This window comes from Lycorma delicatula, chromosome 11 (genome assembly GCF_047948215.1).
Source record: "Lycorma delicatula isolate Av1 chromosome 11, ASM4794821v1, whole genome shotgun sequence".
NCBI classification, from domain to species: Eukaryota; Metazoa; Arthropoda; class Insecta; order Hemiptera; family Fulgoridae; genus Lycorma; species Lycorma delicatula.
Window position 1 is genome coordinate 52,069,263 of NC_134465.1, and position 17,221 is coordinate 52,086,483.

General features: G+C 33.9%; 1 protein-coding gene across 1 annotated transcript in view; it reads left to right on the plus strand.

The window, feature by feature from the left end:
• Positions 1 to 16,518: 16,518 nt before the first annotated feature.
• Positions 16,519 to 17,221, plus strand: part of LOC142331937 (nose resistant to fluoxetine protein 6-like) — a 67,058-nt gene continuing 66,355 nt past the window's right edge. The window contains exon 1 of the mRNA XM_075377990.1: positions 16,519 to 16,632. Within this exon, the coding sequence (XP_075234105.1) occupies positions 16,519 to 16,632 (114 nt within the window). The remainder of the gene's footprint in view (positions 16,633 to 17,221) is intronic.

Below are 17,221 nucleotides of genomic sequence, written 5' to 3' on the forward strand. Positions count from 1 at the left end.
TCCCTCGTTTTGCATTTGCTATATTCAAGGTATGTCTACAATCAGGAACGAACTAGTACTTCATATACGATGCGCATGCGTTGCGTATGAAATTGTGAAAGAAAATGAACTTGAGAAATTTAACCAAAACTTTACAGTAATCATTATTATTTATTAATGAAGTTAAAAAGTTCAAAAAATAGCTGATCATTAAAATAATTTAATAATGATAATTATTATCGCCCATACTTAGTTATTGCTGCCCATTACTTATGTTTACATATAAAATCATCTATATTTCACAACAGAATGACAAGTTATTCATTTACGTACGAGTATTCACTAATATCACGGCAGCCGATTCGCAGACCAATCTCAAATAAGCTTCCGAAATCTTTGCTTAACCAAACTTTTTTTTTTTAACCTCCCGGACCACCATTAGGTATTACTTCAGAGGATGAGATGAATGACAATTTTTGTAGCTTGTGAAAATGCCATGCCTGACCGTGATTTGAACCGGAACCCCCGGATGAAAGGCCGAGACGCTACCACGCACGCACGGAGTCCAGCAAACTATCAATTAATTAGGGAATTAACTCACTATTGAAAATTGTTTATAACTTTTTAAATAATTAACTAATTTTCATGAAACAAAATACATTATGTTCCTTACAACGGTAGAATTGTTATACAATGCTAAAATTCCACATAAGCACCACCGTTATCCACCAGTTTCCGTAAGCAGATGGGGATGTTTGCGATAGACTTCTGCAGACAATCCAGCGACACGTTTCCAAAAACTTGGCGAATTTGTTCCTCCAATTCATCAAGAGTTTATGGTTTTATGCGATAAACTTCCTCTATCGCCCAGCCCCAGAGGAAGAAGTCACAGGGGGTTAGGCCAGGACTTCTTGTTGGCCATTCAAGGGGGCCACGACTTTCCAACCAGCAACATGGAAAATGGGCGTAAAGCCACGGACGAACAGGACTTGCGAAGTGAGGTGGGGGCCCCATCTTGCATAAAGATTAGGTCGTTGTAATTGTCCCATGTGGATACAATACCGTGAACATGATTTCAAGCATATCAAGGTACCTTTCTGGACTCATGTGAACCCACAACTTTCGTGGATGTCATGTCGCACCACACTGTGACCTTTGGGCGATGTTGGCTTTTTTTCAACAATCACCCTCGGATACTCTGTTGCCCAATAATAACAACTGTGCCGGTTAACAAACCCCCCGACATGAAACACGGCTTCATCTGACCACAAAATATTACCGAAAATATCAGGTCAGTCTTCATACTACGAAGTATCATTTCTTCATATTCTAACCGATAATCACTGTATTCCTGCGATAATTCCTGGCACTAATGTGATTTCTATGGAAGAAAATTCAACTCTTTCTTCAGACAACTTCGGCTTGTATTCCGGGTTAAACCACTTTCGCGAGATGTTTGTCTTTGTGATTTCTGAAACACTTATACATTTTCCTTCGTCCTGGATGTTGAGGGGTGTCTCCTAACATCTGATACAGAATCTGTGTCCATTGCCTTTGAGTGGCAATTCCTTATGGTCTTTGCATTTACCAAAGTACAAGGTGTTTTCACACTTCGCCACCTTCTCTGTACTTGTACCACTGATAACCATACTTTGTAGGGGAATGCCAGCTGAGTCCGCTCACGCAAGGTTAGACGTTGCACCATAGTCCGCCATTGATACCTGCAATGACATAAATGAGATATCATGTAATAAATTCTACCACTGTAAGGGACAAATTGCTTTTATTTTTATGAAAATTGGTTAAGTGTTAAAAAATTTTAAACAATATTCAATAGGAAGTTAATTTCCACCCACCCAGTATATTTGCCACGAATCGCATTTAACATAATTTATAATGATAGATCCAAATTTAGGTTTAACATTACCATCAGCACATCTATTTAATACACATGATAATTACAATTGAAATATACACTTTCAATAGCTTATTAAAAAAATTTTAAGAGTTGAAATCTTACTTAATTACATTGAATAATTCTTTAAGTTTCTATTTATAAATGTTGAATGCGTTCACCGTGTGTAACACGACAGATATCAACACGGTGGTCAAATTCATCCCAAACACGTGTAAGCATATGCCGGTCAACGGTAGCAACAGCATTTGTGATACATTGATTTAAGTTATCGTTATCAACAAGAAGGAGCGATACAAAAACTTTATCTTTTATTTAAACGCACAAAATGCAGTCGTAAGACGTTAAGACTACGCGATGGCCAACGCTTAAACACTGTGTTTTCCTCACTTGTACGGGCAATACATCGTCTGGGAAAGCGTTCATCCAGATAATTTCTGACCTATCAGTGAGGCGGAGCTCCATCTTGTACAAAAGTTGTCAATATCTTCCTCGAGGCATTAGCAGTTGGCTTAAGATATCCGAATAAATTACTCCAGTAATTGTCACTTAGTGAAAAAAGAACGGTACTTACACCCTTTCACGAGATACTGCGCAAAAAACGTTCACCTTAACAGAATCGCGTACATTTTGTAAACTTTCTCTTGGGTTTTCTGTATCTCGTATCTTACATTATGTCTATTAAATTTTCCACTAAGAAACGTACATTCATCACCGAAAATTATGCGATGAAAAAAAGCCATCGTTATTTTCAGCACGTTCCTGTACGTTCACACAAAAAGACGTTATCGTTGACATTAAATTTTGTATTGAAAAAAATTTGTACTAAATTTTGTAATTTATAAGGCGTCATTTACAAATGTTTCCGCAGATTTTTCCATATTGTCGGTTGAGGAAATTGCAATTTTAAACTTGCTGATCTATTCGATTTGTCTGTACTACGTTGTTACGCACCACAAACACGATCGATTTTTTTTCTAAAACAGAATATCTTCCAGCACTTTTCTTTTTTACACAGACACCCTGTATTTTGAAACTGTTTATTCCAGTCGTAGATTGATTTTCTTGTCGGTGGTTTACCATATTTTGTTCTGAAACGTCGCTGTACGACAGTAACAGAGCTTGTTTTAGCTAATTCGAGCACACAATAAGCTATCATTGTTGTAGTAGCGTTCATATTGCCATAGTGGTAACATGACACACTATCAATCAGTGACATTGCAGCAGATCAGATATACCAACATAAACATTAAAAAATTCCCTGTAAAACATATCATTTACTATATTCACATACATCATTTAATTAGATAGATTTCATAAGAAATTTACCTATTGTAACAGGTACTATAATTCGACTTCCGGAAAATTTCGACATATCTTCGCGTTTTTCATCCCCCAGACTCTAAAACCACCGTCAGTTCAAAAGTTTATATATACATTTATATATATTTTACTTTCTTATGAACACGATAACTGCTGTAATTTTGCGCCAATCACTTTCAAATTGATACATAAAATATAACAACCCAAAATCTCGGTTGAGTTCGTTAATGAGCAAACTCGGACCATGGGGGTGGAAATGGGGGGCATTTTCGAAAAAAGAACAACAAAATATCTCTATAACTTTCTTATTAAGTAAAATATCGAATTCGTTTAGAGTTCCTACTATTCTTTGGATAAGGGCCTAAAACTTATAAAAGTAAGGTTTTTGATATCACCAACCATTGCCCCAGGGGGTGGAAAAAATGAGGTTTCGAAGAAAAAATCATACCTCCCTTAATGGGCACAATATCGAATCGGTTTAAAGTGGTCATTAGTCCTCTAAAATTACTTAAAACTTTTGTCTGAAAGAATTTTTGATATGACCAACCCTTACGGCAAGGGATGACCAAAATATTAATGGAATTGTAAGAAAACGGGGCTTGTCGTATGCTAAACATGTGAAACGTTTTTTCACATCCAACAATTGTCGTACTGAATAAATTTGAAGTTTTTCTTAACTTTAAGGTGAAAATCTTTTTATCCCCCTAGATTTTTTTTTTTTTTAACCTCCGGAACCGGAACAGAGGAGAATGGCGCCGGAGGGCGCGGGGGCGGACCGGTCCTCGGCTGAGTGCCTAGGGGTCCCCCCCGTACGTCTGAGGATTACCTGGGTGCGATGAGGCCGGAAACACTCTGCTCGTGCGTCTGATGGTGACTACTGGTAAGTGGTGTGACTATTTAAGATTTCTGTCTTGAAGGTTGTGTGGGTGTGTAACGCGTGGGTATTGGGGATGTTAGTAGCGTGTCCTGTTTTCTGCAGGTTTTTGTGTGTTGTTGTTGTCGGCGTATGTATTTGACGTGCTATATGTGTTGCTTCCAGTAGCATTGTTTGTGTGGTGTGTGACATTGTTGGATTGTTATGAATATGTGTGTAGGCGGTTCTCCCTTCTTCTGAAGAAATGTTTTTATAAGCAGTCCCAGGAAGAGGGAAGCCAGGTGTGGAGGTTTAGACGGTAGTGCGCAGGTATACATACGCCTTTGGTTATAACTGGCGGAACCTGTTAGCAAGCCCGACACTGCTTAGGCGCCCGTAAATGGGGTTCCTCCACCTCTTAAAAGAAAAACCTCTGGAACCACTGTTATGTATTGCTTCAGAGGATGAGATGAAATGATAATTTTTGTAGCGTGTGAAAATGCCATGCCTGACCGGGATTCGAACCCGGGACTTCCGAATGAAAGCCCGAGACGTTACCACTCACACCACGGAGGCCGGCTTTTAGCTACTTAGCTCGGGGGAAATCTACCTCCGGCTATCAGCGTGCCGAAAGGGATTTTTTTTTAAATTTAATTACCATTTTATTTTTTATAAGGTATCGAATGTGTATATTTCATTTGTAATCACTCTGTATAATCAATCGTTTTCTATGGTTTTTTTCTACCTGGTTAGTTATGATATTTTTATTTTATTTAGATTCACTCAAACAAAATTGTAAAATGAATCGTTTCTTAGCGATGGTTGAACTATGCTGTTGTGATATAATATACGCTGCTTCGAGTATTATGGTTATTTAACATATATTTATGAAAAGTAGCTACGTTTTGAAACTTATTGTTTAATTAAATGCTTTTAAAATAAATCTTTTTATTCAAATTGTATAAATTAAAATACATTTAAAATTTTTGCCATACTGAGTCAGAAAGTAAGGAACAATTCGATAAACAATTCCAGTCAAATCAAATTATAAATATAACAGGTAGGACTACTAATTATTGAATATAAACAAGTAACATTGGCGTTACGTAAGTTATATAAATATTTCCTGTCTCACAGTTCTAATGATCTTATTTGAAAAGTGATTTCATCATGATTCATTGTGAACTAATATACGCTAAAATGGCTTTAGATTTAGTCTTTATTTAGGATTGATCCTTCTTACGCCACAGATTAACGTTATTCAAACACTCAATTCATCACAAACATTGGATCGTTAATGCCGCAGGCCATCGCGATGTTAATGCACTGATGTCATTGATAAAACACACTAATTATAAACATAAAAAAATAAAATTTGACATGACAAAATATACTGTGTAATTTTATTATTTAATGACATTCTGTAGGGGCAGTTCCGAATCCTTTTAATATGGATATTATTGGCAGCGTTAAGTTTCAATATTTCCCCTACAGATCGCAGAGCCTGAAAATGTCCCTTGCTACTGTATCTTTCTATTATCGGGCGGATTTTACGGGTTATTTAATGGCGGTTATTAATTTTAAATTTTATTTACGGACGGATTTCGTGATTTGCATTCGTATCTGAATGGACTAGCGTGAAATTTATTTACCGGGCCTGACCGTGGGACACTAAGCTTTTGAGCCCAGTACTCCCGGCGTGATTTCCCTTCAGTCCATCCGCTGAAGTCCTTTCGGTACTAGGACCTTATGGTCTAACAGGAATACGCCTACCGGGACCCTAATTATTGGGAGGGAGCAATGCGCCCCCTTCTCTGGAGAGAGTCGCATATGCTGACTGAATTATATTGCGGTCTCTTCGTGTGACGGTGCGGGGTGTCATCTGGGTTTTATAGTTTTAACAAGATTTAATTGCGAAAACGGTCACTTTCACGGCCGGAATTTTCGCGTGGTTTCCATTTATAGGTTACGCGATATAGAGGCTCCTAAGCCTGGTTTGTCATTTTTTGACTCCTTTATCGCCTCTTCACGGTGGTTCTACGGCACGAGGTCGTTTTCTTATACCCTTTGGAGATGTCCTGGATATGGCCTTGTTCGGACACGGCTGCTCTCCCGAATAGTCTGCGTACCTTCGCCACCACCACCTCGGATACGGTGTGTAGTCCCACATCGTAGCGAAGAGTGACGTTTCTGACGAACCCCGGTGCTCCAAATATCGTCCGCAACGCTATGTTTTGGACGGCTTCTAATTTCTTTTGAAGCGTGGAGTTCAATAAAGCTCCCCGTGTGCCGGGTAAGCGTATGTTAGAATCGGCAGGACGTATAGCCGAAAAATGAGCAATTTGGTCGCCGGTGGATATGGGCTGGCACTGTTCAGTACTGGGTATAGTGAGGCCCTGATGGCCTTTGCCCTTTGGGTCACATATTAAACATATTGTTGGACATTACCAACGGAGAGACCAAACTGGTCAGATCGGCTCGCAGAAACTTTTTGGAGAACAGAATAAGAAGCTTTCACGTTGATCAATTTTTCTGGTGTAAGAAACTTCGGACGACCACTTTTAGCTGCATCTGCCATATTCCCTGTTTCTTTAACTTGTACCGCCGCTTGATTGACGAAGGTGCATAAAAACCACAAATTTCTGTGAAGGCATTCTGGGTCTGAACATAACTGGAACATCTAATGTGTTGAAAGAAACATCCTCTGCTGCATTGTGTAATACGTTTTTCCTAAAAAAAAAAAGGAAATTGTAATCCATTTTCCTCAATTAAACCAGTAATAAAAAATTAAATATTCTTTAATAAGGTTATATATATTTCTAATGTGTTGAGACACATTTTGAGCACTCTGTATTAGTGCGTATTAATAATTAAATAAAACTAATATTTATATCAATGTCTTTAATTGGATACAGCGATGTTGGCTTAAAACTTCTGATATGTGAATATCTCTTTCAATAAAATTATTATTATAAAATTCTGATGTGTTTAGCCATTAAATTATTGAGATTTCTAGTCTAATTAGGATGATGTCGAACATAAACAGAGAATGAATGTTCAATTATAGCATGATATTCTCGGATTAAGAAAAAAATATTTGCAAATAAACGTAAGGAAAGTAATGAATTCGATAATCATAAAAATTGATATTTAAGATAAAATTTTTTACAGTTTAATAATGTAAAAATTAAACATTTATTTACAACAATGCCAACAATTTACCTACCAAAAATACATTATAATTTCTTGTTACCACTCTAGAAACGTAAACTAATATGTTAATACCGCTTGACATACGCATATTTCTAATCAAATTCAAATATTTAAATTTTATATACTGGCAAAACGACAATCGGAAACTATTTTCTAAATGTTATAAAGCAGGTTTTCTAATAAGATAATTAATTAATTTCGTTTTTTATTTGAATTGTTACCGATCGATTTCCAAGTAACGATTGATATCTCGATCTTATTCGTCCTGTTTTATAAAAGAACCAAGACTCTCAGTTGACCTGTGTTTGCGGCCTGAATGCAGAATTTCCACAATCTAATTCGTACCTTTAGCGATTCTTTAGTTTTTTTTTGTCTTCAGTCACTTGATTGGTTTGTTGCAGCTCTTCAAGATTCCCTATCTAGTGCCAGTCGTTTCATTTCGGTATACCTCCTACATCCTACATCTCTAACAATTTGTTTTACATATTCCAAACGTTGCCTGCCTGCACAATTTTTTCCATCTACCTGTCCCTCCAATATCAAAGCGACTATTCCAGGATGCCTTAATATGTGACCTACAAGTCTGTCTCTTCTTTTAACTATATTTTTTCAAATGCTTCTTTCTTCATCAATTTGCCGCAATTTCTCTTCATTTGTCACTTTACCCACCCATCTTATTTTTAACATTCTCCTATAGCACCATATTTCAAAAACTTCTAATCTTTTGTTCTCAGGTACTCCGATCGTCCAAGTTTCACTTTCATATAAAGCTACGCTCTAAACATATACTTTCAAAAATGTTTTCCTGACGTTTAAATTTTTTTGATTTAAGCAAATTATATTTGTAACTGTAAGCTCGTTTCGCCTATGCTATTCGGCATTTTATATCGCTCCTGCTTCGTCCATCTTTAGTAATTCTACTTCCCAAATAACAAAATTCTTCTACCTCCATAATCTTTTCTCTTACTATTTTTGTATTCAGCGGTCCTTCTACATTAGTTTTTAAATTAAATTTTTTAGTAAAAACTAAATACTCCGTCGTAACAATGTGTAACATCTGCAGACATTTACTCATTTGTGACATGACTTCGTGTATCTACCAACTTCAATTTATGAAGAACAATACAAATTAAACGTCGCTATAAAATAAAAGCGTGGCGCAGTTTTCATAACAATGTTTTCGAATAAGTATTATTGTTGTAAAAATAAATTAATGTTGTGTTGTTTTAAATAAATTATAAAAACTGCGCCACGCTTTTATTTAACCAAATATTTCACTACTTTTAATTTTAAAATTTAATAATTATTATATTTATCTATTTTTTATTTATTGGTTATTTATAAAATATTTATATAATTTATTTTTTACTTTTCAGTGCGTTTTTATATTTGATAATATATTATATTTTTTTGTTTAAAATTCTCAGTTTGATTTAACTTAATTCTTATTTTTTACTTTTTAGAGGGGTTTTCTAATTTGTTTCCTTTTTTTATTAATGTTAATATTAATATTAGTTAAGTAAACGCTTTTTTAAAAAATAATTTTTTATATGTAATCAAATTTTTTTTGTATTTTTTTTTTGTTTTTATTCTTCGTTTCGTTTTAAATTTATTTGTTATTATTCAGCCTGTGATCTTAGTTGTAAGTTTTTTGGGGTATTTTGTTTTTGTTTTTAGTTGTAAGGTTAGGTTTTTTGTTTTTAATATTGTAGTTTGTTAATGTGTTTTATTTTATTTATTTTTTTTTGTTTTAATGTTATTTTAGCTGTTTGTTTACTTTTATTTTTGTTATTTATTTTACTCCGGGCGCTGACAACGCGTCAGCGTTTTTCGCCCCCGCCCAAAAAAAAAAAAAATTAATTGGTCTTAAACTACTTTTGATTTTATTTAATGTTAAATTTAATCGCTTATTTTATGATGTCGCTCTATATCAAAGTTTTTACTATAGTCTCCATTGATCCTCGAAATTGATAGTTGGATAATTCCTTGTTTTATGCACGGAGTAGCAAATCTACTACTCCTTACATGACTTATTCCTTACATGACGTAATCCTTACATGACGTAATCCTTACATGACGTAAAATATTTATTTATTAATAAATGAATAACGGTAGTAGCTTTATTTCATTTTATTTTTTAATCTGTAGAGAATCAATCAACATAATTATCGGTATTTAAGAAAAATCTGATACTTTATATTTGTATCATAAAAAACTAGTTCTAAAGTTATGCAATAACAACGCAGGTTTTAAATTTAGATACGTCGCAATCAAATGGTTATTTAAGTTATTTAATTGTTGGTTTAAGTTGTTTAATATAAAAAATTTATTAGCATGAGAAAAAATTTATTAAATTCTGCATAATAATATATGCAGAAATTTTTTTTTTTTCCAACTATAAAATAATTGGTTTAATCAAAAATAAATACTTGTTCGATTTACTTAATTAACATAAAAAGATATGCAATTTACAAAAATCCTAACATTGTATTTGATCAATTATAAAACGTATGCTAAAATAATTTTCATTATCTATATTAGTATGCGGAAGACTCGGCTGACAATGCATAAGCTAAGATTTATGAATTAAACAACACCTTTTATTTAAATTGTTCGTTTTACTTGTATCCGTCTTTCTTGATTTATGTTTAGGAGCATTCCTTTATATACTTATTTTTTAGTCCTTAAATTTTTTTATTATTAAAAGCGTAGTAACCATTAAAATCGTGGTAACTGAATTTTAAATCGAAAACAGAGACGTTTTCTGTTAAAAATGTATATGCGAGTTAATTCAAAGTTACAAAATACAGGGTCCGGCATATAAACCTGACGATTTTTGAGGGATAATAATTAAACTGTGTTTCGTACAATTAAAACATTTAATATATCAAATTAAAGATCAATTTTTGCAATTTATAGTGAATTACTTTCATAGATTTTTTTTAATTTGAATATTATGTCGTCCAAATGTTTTCCATTACTCCTCACACACTCACTTAACCTCATTCTAAAATTTGACATTGCTCGCTCAATCATCACTTGTGGAACTGCATCAGTTTCTCGTTGAATGGCCTCCTTGAGTTCTGCAATTGACTGTGGTCGACTACTGAAGACTTTATGTTTGAGATACCCCCACAGAAAAAAATCACAAACAGCCAGATCAGGTGAACGCGCCGGCCAAAGAATGTCGCCAAATCGGGAAATCAAACGTCCAGGAAAGGTTTCTCGCAGAACATCCATTGCGATTCTCGCCGTACGGGCGGTGGCACCATCCTGTTGAAACCAAATTTCACGTCCCTGAAAGTCACTCAGTTTCGGTCGCAGAAATTCATTCGACATGTTTACTTATCGATGAGATGTTACTGTTACTCTGCGATTTAACTCTTAAAAAAAATACGGGCCGATTATGAAAAACTTTGAAACAGCACACCATATTGTAACATATTGACTGTGAAGTGGTTTTTCAAGAATTTGCCGTCGATTATGCGAACCCCAATAACGGTAATTTTGTTTATTCACAAATCCTGATACATGAAAATGCGCCACGTCGCTTAAAAGAATAACGGCATCCTGGTGGACATTTTCGAGGGTGACCTCGCAAACTGCTTTGCGAGACGCCCAATCATTTGAATTAAGTTGCTGCACTAACATCATCTTATAGGGATGGAATTTCAGGTCGACATGAAGAATTCGTCGTACACTGCGATCAGAGATGGCTAGCGCAGCAGCATGTCTCGTTGCTGAACGTCGTGGAGACCGCGTAACAGTTAACCTTACAGCGTTAATGTTTTCAGGCGTTCTCACAGTCTGTTTTCGTCCTGTTGATTTCATTTTTCAAGCAGACGATGTGTTCCTAAAATTCTTCACCCACAACAATATCGTATTCCTACTAGGAACAGACGCGTGTCGATTTAAATTGAAATGTCTGCGAAATAAACGCTGTGTTAAAATAACAGTCATTATTTTTAAAATAGGCTTCAATCACAAATGCTCGTTACTCACCCGACCACGACATACTGGCTACTGAAATAGCAGCACTAATAGACCTGTCGATGTACAAACTCCCGCCTACTCATTGACAGTGGTGCCAACATAACAATTACTACAAAATCGTCAGATTTATGTACCGGACCCTATGATGAAAATCGTACTATTTGATCATAATGTAGACTGTGATCACAAACTCGTTATAGTTGATAATAGAATTCCTGTATGTATTATATGTTTTGTGGAACACTAGTTTTATTATAGAAAATTATCATTATAAATATCTAATTCCTGAATGTATAAAATACTTCAAAAACACGTTATTGGAGGTATGTTGTCGATTAGGTTTTGACCTGTACGATGTTTATGAAGATACTATGAAAAAATATTATTTCGATTTTTATCGTGCGTTTGATGAACTGAATATTAAATGGAAACGAACGAATTCTATTAATTTCGAGATAATAATTTACTGTGTTCCAGCGGCAACTCGCGTACAGGCTCAGTAGGTTTCTTGTGGGATTTCATTAAAGATCGGGCTTTATGTACTACCTTTGCCTGCTGATCTTGTTGAACTAAGACTTCGAATCAACGCCAGAGCTGCAGAGTAACGCCCGAATTGCTGGCTACAATCTTTTTTTCTTTTCCTGTTTTGCCTCCGGGAATTACTGTTCAGACATTACTTCAGAGGATGAACGAGGATTATTATATATATATATATGAGTATAAATGAAGTGTAATCTTGTACATTCTCAGTTGAACCATTCCTGAGATGTGTGGTTATTTGAAACCCAACCACCAAAGAACACCGGTATCCACGATCTAGTATTCAAATTTGTGTAAAAATATCTGACCTTACTAGGACTTGAACACTGGAACTCTAGACTTCAAATCAGCTATTTGAGAACACGCATTCACCACTAGACCAACCCTGTGGGTGCTGGCTACAGTCTGGAATAAAATCACTCCAAGAAGTGAATGTAGGGTGACAAACTTGATGTGTTTTTCTATGAAATGAGACCTCAATCAAGTCTCTTAAGTTATCTCAATAAATTTTTATATGCTTTTAAGGTTGTGAAGTCTTTTTGAATTACCTGGTATATTACAGACTTCAATTTTTGTTTGTATAATCCATAACATTTTCATTTGTAATAAAGGTATGATTTTTTTTCAAATAAATTTTAAGTTGTTGTCATTAAGATTAATGAATAGACAAATCATTTAATTACGTGAATTATTTTAAATTCATGTTATGAGTCAGAGTTGGGGAAAAAACCTTATGTGTACACTACATGCCATAAATAAAGGGTAATATTAGATTTGGCATTAGACGTTAGACATTCACAAAAAAAAAAAAAAAAACATAACGAATCACTGAATTAAGCATCATGGAAAAGCAAGGAATGGAGTGGTTTCTTGTTGCCCTTTTTACAGAGTAGAATTTCCTGTTATATTTCCTGTTAAAAAATTAAAAAAATATTTGTTGTAATTTTTTTATATCTATTTAAACATATTTATAGTTTTGATTTTAGTAAGATTCAAAATAAAACTGAAGGCCAGATTTTGAATGTAAATTTAAGGCTGGGTGTTTTTGTTCTTATCAATTAAAAAAAAAAATGATGAATTAAGTCGCTGTAGGTGTATAGAACAAGGATTTAAATACTGGACAAGGAGTTATCATTGAAATAAAACTAAAATAGGTGTAAACTGAACCATAAACCACTTAATTTAGATTTGTATCTATTGGGGAGAGGGAGTTAGCGGCACGGATATCTTATATAAGTCTTAATTACTTATATAGATATTACTATTATAAATCTATATACCTTATAGCAACAAAGAACTGCCATAAATTACATTGAATAAAGTATCCTTATGATGAGTACAATTATTAACCATTTGTATTTGATTACTTCAATTTGTAATGAGATGGTAATTGTTTTAAAATCTCAATATTCCTTCTTAAATTTAGTCCTCCTTCTCAATACAACAATGTCATTAGCTGTCACTGTCGTTATAAATGAATAATCTACTGTTATATTCAATCGACCTATTTAACTTCCACTTTTCAATGATCAACAGATTTCTAATATTACGCTGGTTTTTTCAGACTTTAATAATATATTTTGTTTATATAATGTTACTCTAAACTTTGTTACAAACTGTACATAATTTAATACATTAAATTTCTTTAAGCTTGTCAGACACATTCCTTCTTAAACTTTACAATTTTTAATCGTCATATGATAATTATTTTTTGCAAAATTGTTACCAGAACCTTTTTTTAGGAGATTATTATAAACGTGATAAGGTATTAATTCTCTCTGTAGGATAGTATCTACTAATAATCTAGGGTTAATATTGAATTATGAAATTTAAGAGTAACATTTCCAGGAATGCAGGTTTTGGAATTTAGAATCTAGGAAATATGCCTTTATTGAGCGGTTAGCTTGTTGTATTGATAAAATTGAAATTATGATGCTTGCTGAAATCATTAAATTATAAACGAAAAGATATTTTGGTTACCAGTAAAATTAGTCAGAATCAACTACTTTTTTTAAATAAACGATTTTACACTTTTTAATGTCATATGGAAAAGATTATGGAGGTAGAAGAATTTTGTAATTTGGAAAGTAGAATTACTAAAGATGGACAAAGAAGGAGTGATATAAAATGCCGAACAGCACAGGTGAAATGAGCTTTCAGTCAGAAATATAATTTTCTGACACCAAAAATTAATTTAAATATCAGGAAAACATTTTTGAAAGTATATGTTTGGAGCATAGCTTTATATGGAAGTGAAACTTGGACGATCGGAGTACCTAAGAAGAAAAGATTATAATCTTTTGAAATGTAGTGCTATACAAAAATCTTAAAAATCTGATGGGTGGAAAAGTGACAAATGAAGAGGAATTGCGGCAAATTGATGAAAAAAGAAGCATTTGGAAAAACACAGTTAAAAGAAAACACTTATAGGCCACATGTTAAGGCATTTGGAATAGTTGCTTTGATATTGGAGGGACAGGTAGATGGTAAAAATTGTGCTGGCAGGCAACGTTTGGAATATGTAAAACAAATTGTTAGGGATGTAATATGTAGGGCGTATACCAAAATGAAACAAATAGCACTAGTTAGGGAACTACTAGATAGGAACTACGTGACATCATCATAATTCAAAATGAATTAGGAGCTATGACTATAAGATGGTTATCATTGGTTTACTAAATGGATTATATAAATGGATTAAACACTGCAAAAGTATGTATTTGTGTGAGTGTGGAAAATTAATTTTCCACACTCACAGAGAAATACGACAGCATCTGAAGGAAATTGGCCTTACACCAGAAGATACCATAGATAAGATAAAATTAAACAAGAAAATCAAAAACAAAAATTAACAACACAAACAATTCGCTTCACGCTCACTAGAAAAAACTCAGCACATACATTATCAGAACATATGAAAAAGAATTGGAAGGACAGCAATGCTCAAACAATCCCATCGAAGAGACTTGGATAATGGACTAACTAAAGTGATCGTAAGCGGTCATAAAAGATAATAATAATAATACACATGATTCTTTGAGTGAGAATATATTTTTTTTTCTTATATATATATAATATAGACATAAATATTTAACAGGAAATAATTAAGAGATGACCAAGAAAATAATTATTTAGAGGAATGGTAAGATATTACAAATACTAAGTAAATTTGTTATTTATTTCTGGGATTACAGGCATCAACTGCTGTAGTCATTAACCCTTTTCCCAAACAAAAAAGAAACACTCTCTTGCTATTTTAAAACATGTATTCCAACTTGTTGTGGACTAATATGTTTGATTCTATTCTGGTTGCCTGTGGTCTGATAAGATATAATATTATTTATTTTTATTTTAATATTCTTTTTAACATTAATTTTTTTTCTTAAGATTCCTTGTTATTATTTTTCAACTATTTCATTTAATTTTTTTTTATCTCTGTAGTATGAGAGTTTATATAAATATTAATTATGCTGTACAGTAGGATAAAATTTATTTCTGGATATTATATGCCATTTTTTATACCCGATTGCCCTATTTTTAATGTGTTTTAATGTGGTGACTATGTAGGAGATTTATTTCTTTTTAATTGTTTGGTTATATTCATTAATTCATTGTGTTTTGTCTTTAGGACAGGTCCTGTCATGGCTGTTGCTCACCACTTTGTTCTACTCTTTGCTAACTTCTTTGTTTCAGCATATTTTCCCTTTTTCATAATCCCATCCACCATTTGAAATCTCTTCCTTTCCTTTCATTCATCAAGCCTTCTATCACATCCACTAATTTATCCACCTTCTCATACAATATCCTAGTCAGTTCCTTTTCCTATATTCAATCACAATTAGCAATCTTCCTGTTCTCTCTGATTCTTCTTAATACTTCCTCATTTGTTAAATGATTTACCATCTGACATTTATCATTCTGTCCTACACTCACATCTCAAAATCCTCTATTTGTTTACTGTCTGTCTTTCTCATCATCCACGTTTTAGTTCCATAGATCATCACATCCCAAATAAAAAATTTCATTAATCTCTTCCTTAATGCTAAGTTTATCTTTCCACAAAGCAGTCTTCCCTTATTAAATACCATCTTACTTCTTGATATTCTTGTCCTTAATTTCTGCCGATCTCCATGGTGGAATGATAGCATCTGTCTTTCATCTGGAGGTCCCAGGTTTGAATCTCGGTGAGGCATGGCATTTTTCATACACTAGAAAATTCCATTTCCATGTTCCAAGCAAAAGCTTCAAGCCTATGTGGCGATATCAAGCCCCCCAAAAAAAAAAAAATTCTACCGTGCAAGTCAGGTCATCACTTATAAAGCTCCTTAAATACTGAAATCTCTTCACCTGCTTTAAAATTTCACTTCCTATGTTAATGTTAATCCTCTCCTCTTTTCAATCTAATACCATACATTTTGTTTTTTTTCTTGTTTATCCTCATACCTTGATATTTGCGAGCTTCATCATGTAAGTCAACAAGTATTTCATATAGTTTACACCAGTACTGCCATGTAATCAGCAAAACATATACATTCTTCCTCCCCTGTTCTTTATTCCTCTTTTCCCATTCAGACAGTATTTAATTATTTCTTCCAGATATAACTAAACAGTGTTGATTTGCAGCATCCTTGCTTCACTCCCCTTTTGTTCAGGTTTTTATTTTTATTTCTGGTACTTTTCACAGTGAGTAAGGTACATAATTATGAACAGAGCTAAAACTTTATGTGATATAAAAGCTGTTAGGGCTACTACATTTCTCGATGAGGGTTATAATCAGAAATACATCGCTCAGTTGTTAGAAGTATGCCAATCAATTGTAAGTCAAATGCTAAAACAACTCAATGAGACCAGTAGTCACACAAGGAGATCTGGGCAAGGTCATCCACACTGTATCGATTACAGAAGTGATCGTTTTATGAAAATTATTTTGGAAAACCGGAAGATTACAAGAGTTAAACTAAATAAACAACTTTGAGAAGCTACTCTTGTTTTAATATCTGACCGAACAGTACGAAGAAGACTTATGGAGTCAGGATTAAGCATCCGAATGCCTGCAAAATAAAACACTAATTACCCAACAACATGGGTGGCCAGATTTCACTTCACTCAACACATCAGATGGATGATAGAAGAATTGTAGAGTATTGTTCATGGATGAGACTAGAATATGTTTGCTTCTTTGGATGGACGGCAACGGGCGTGGAGAAGGACAGGAGAAAGATTTGCTGAATGCAATATTTCAATAAAAGTTTGGATAAGGATCCAAAATGTTTTGGGATGACATTTCTTTCAATGTCCTTACTGAGCTAATCACAGTGTAATATAGAACTTTAGTTGCAGACACCTACGTAACCATCTGTTTAGAAGCATCTCTACTTCTAAACAGTATCATAGTTTAATTTCAG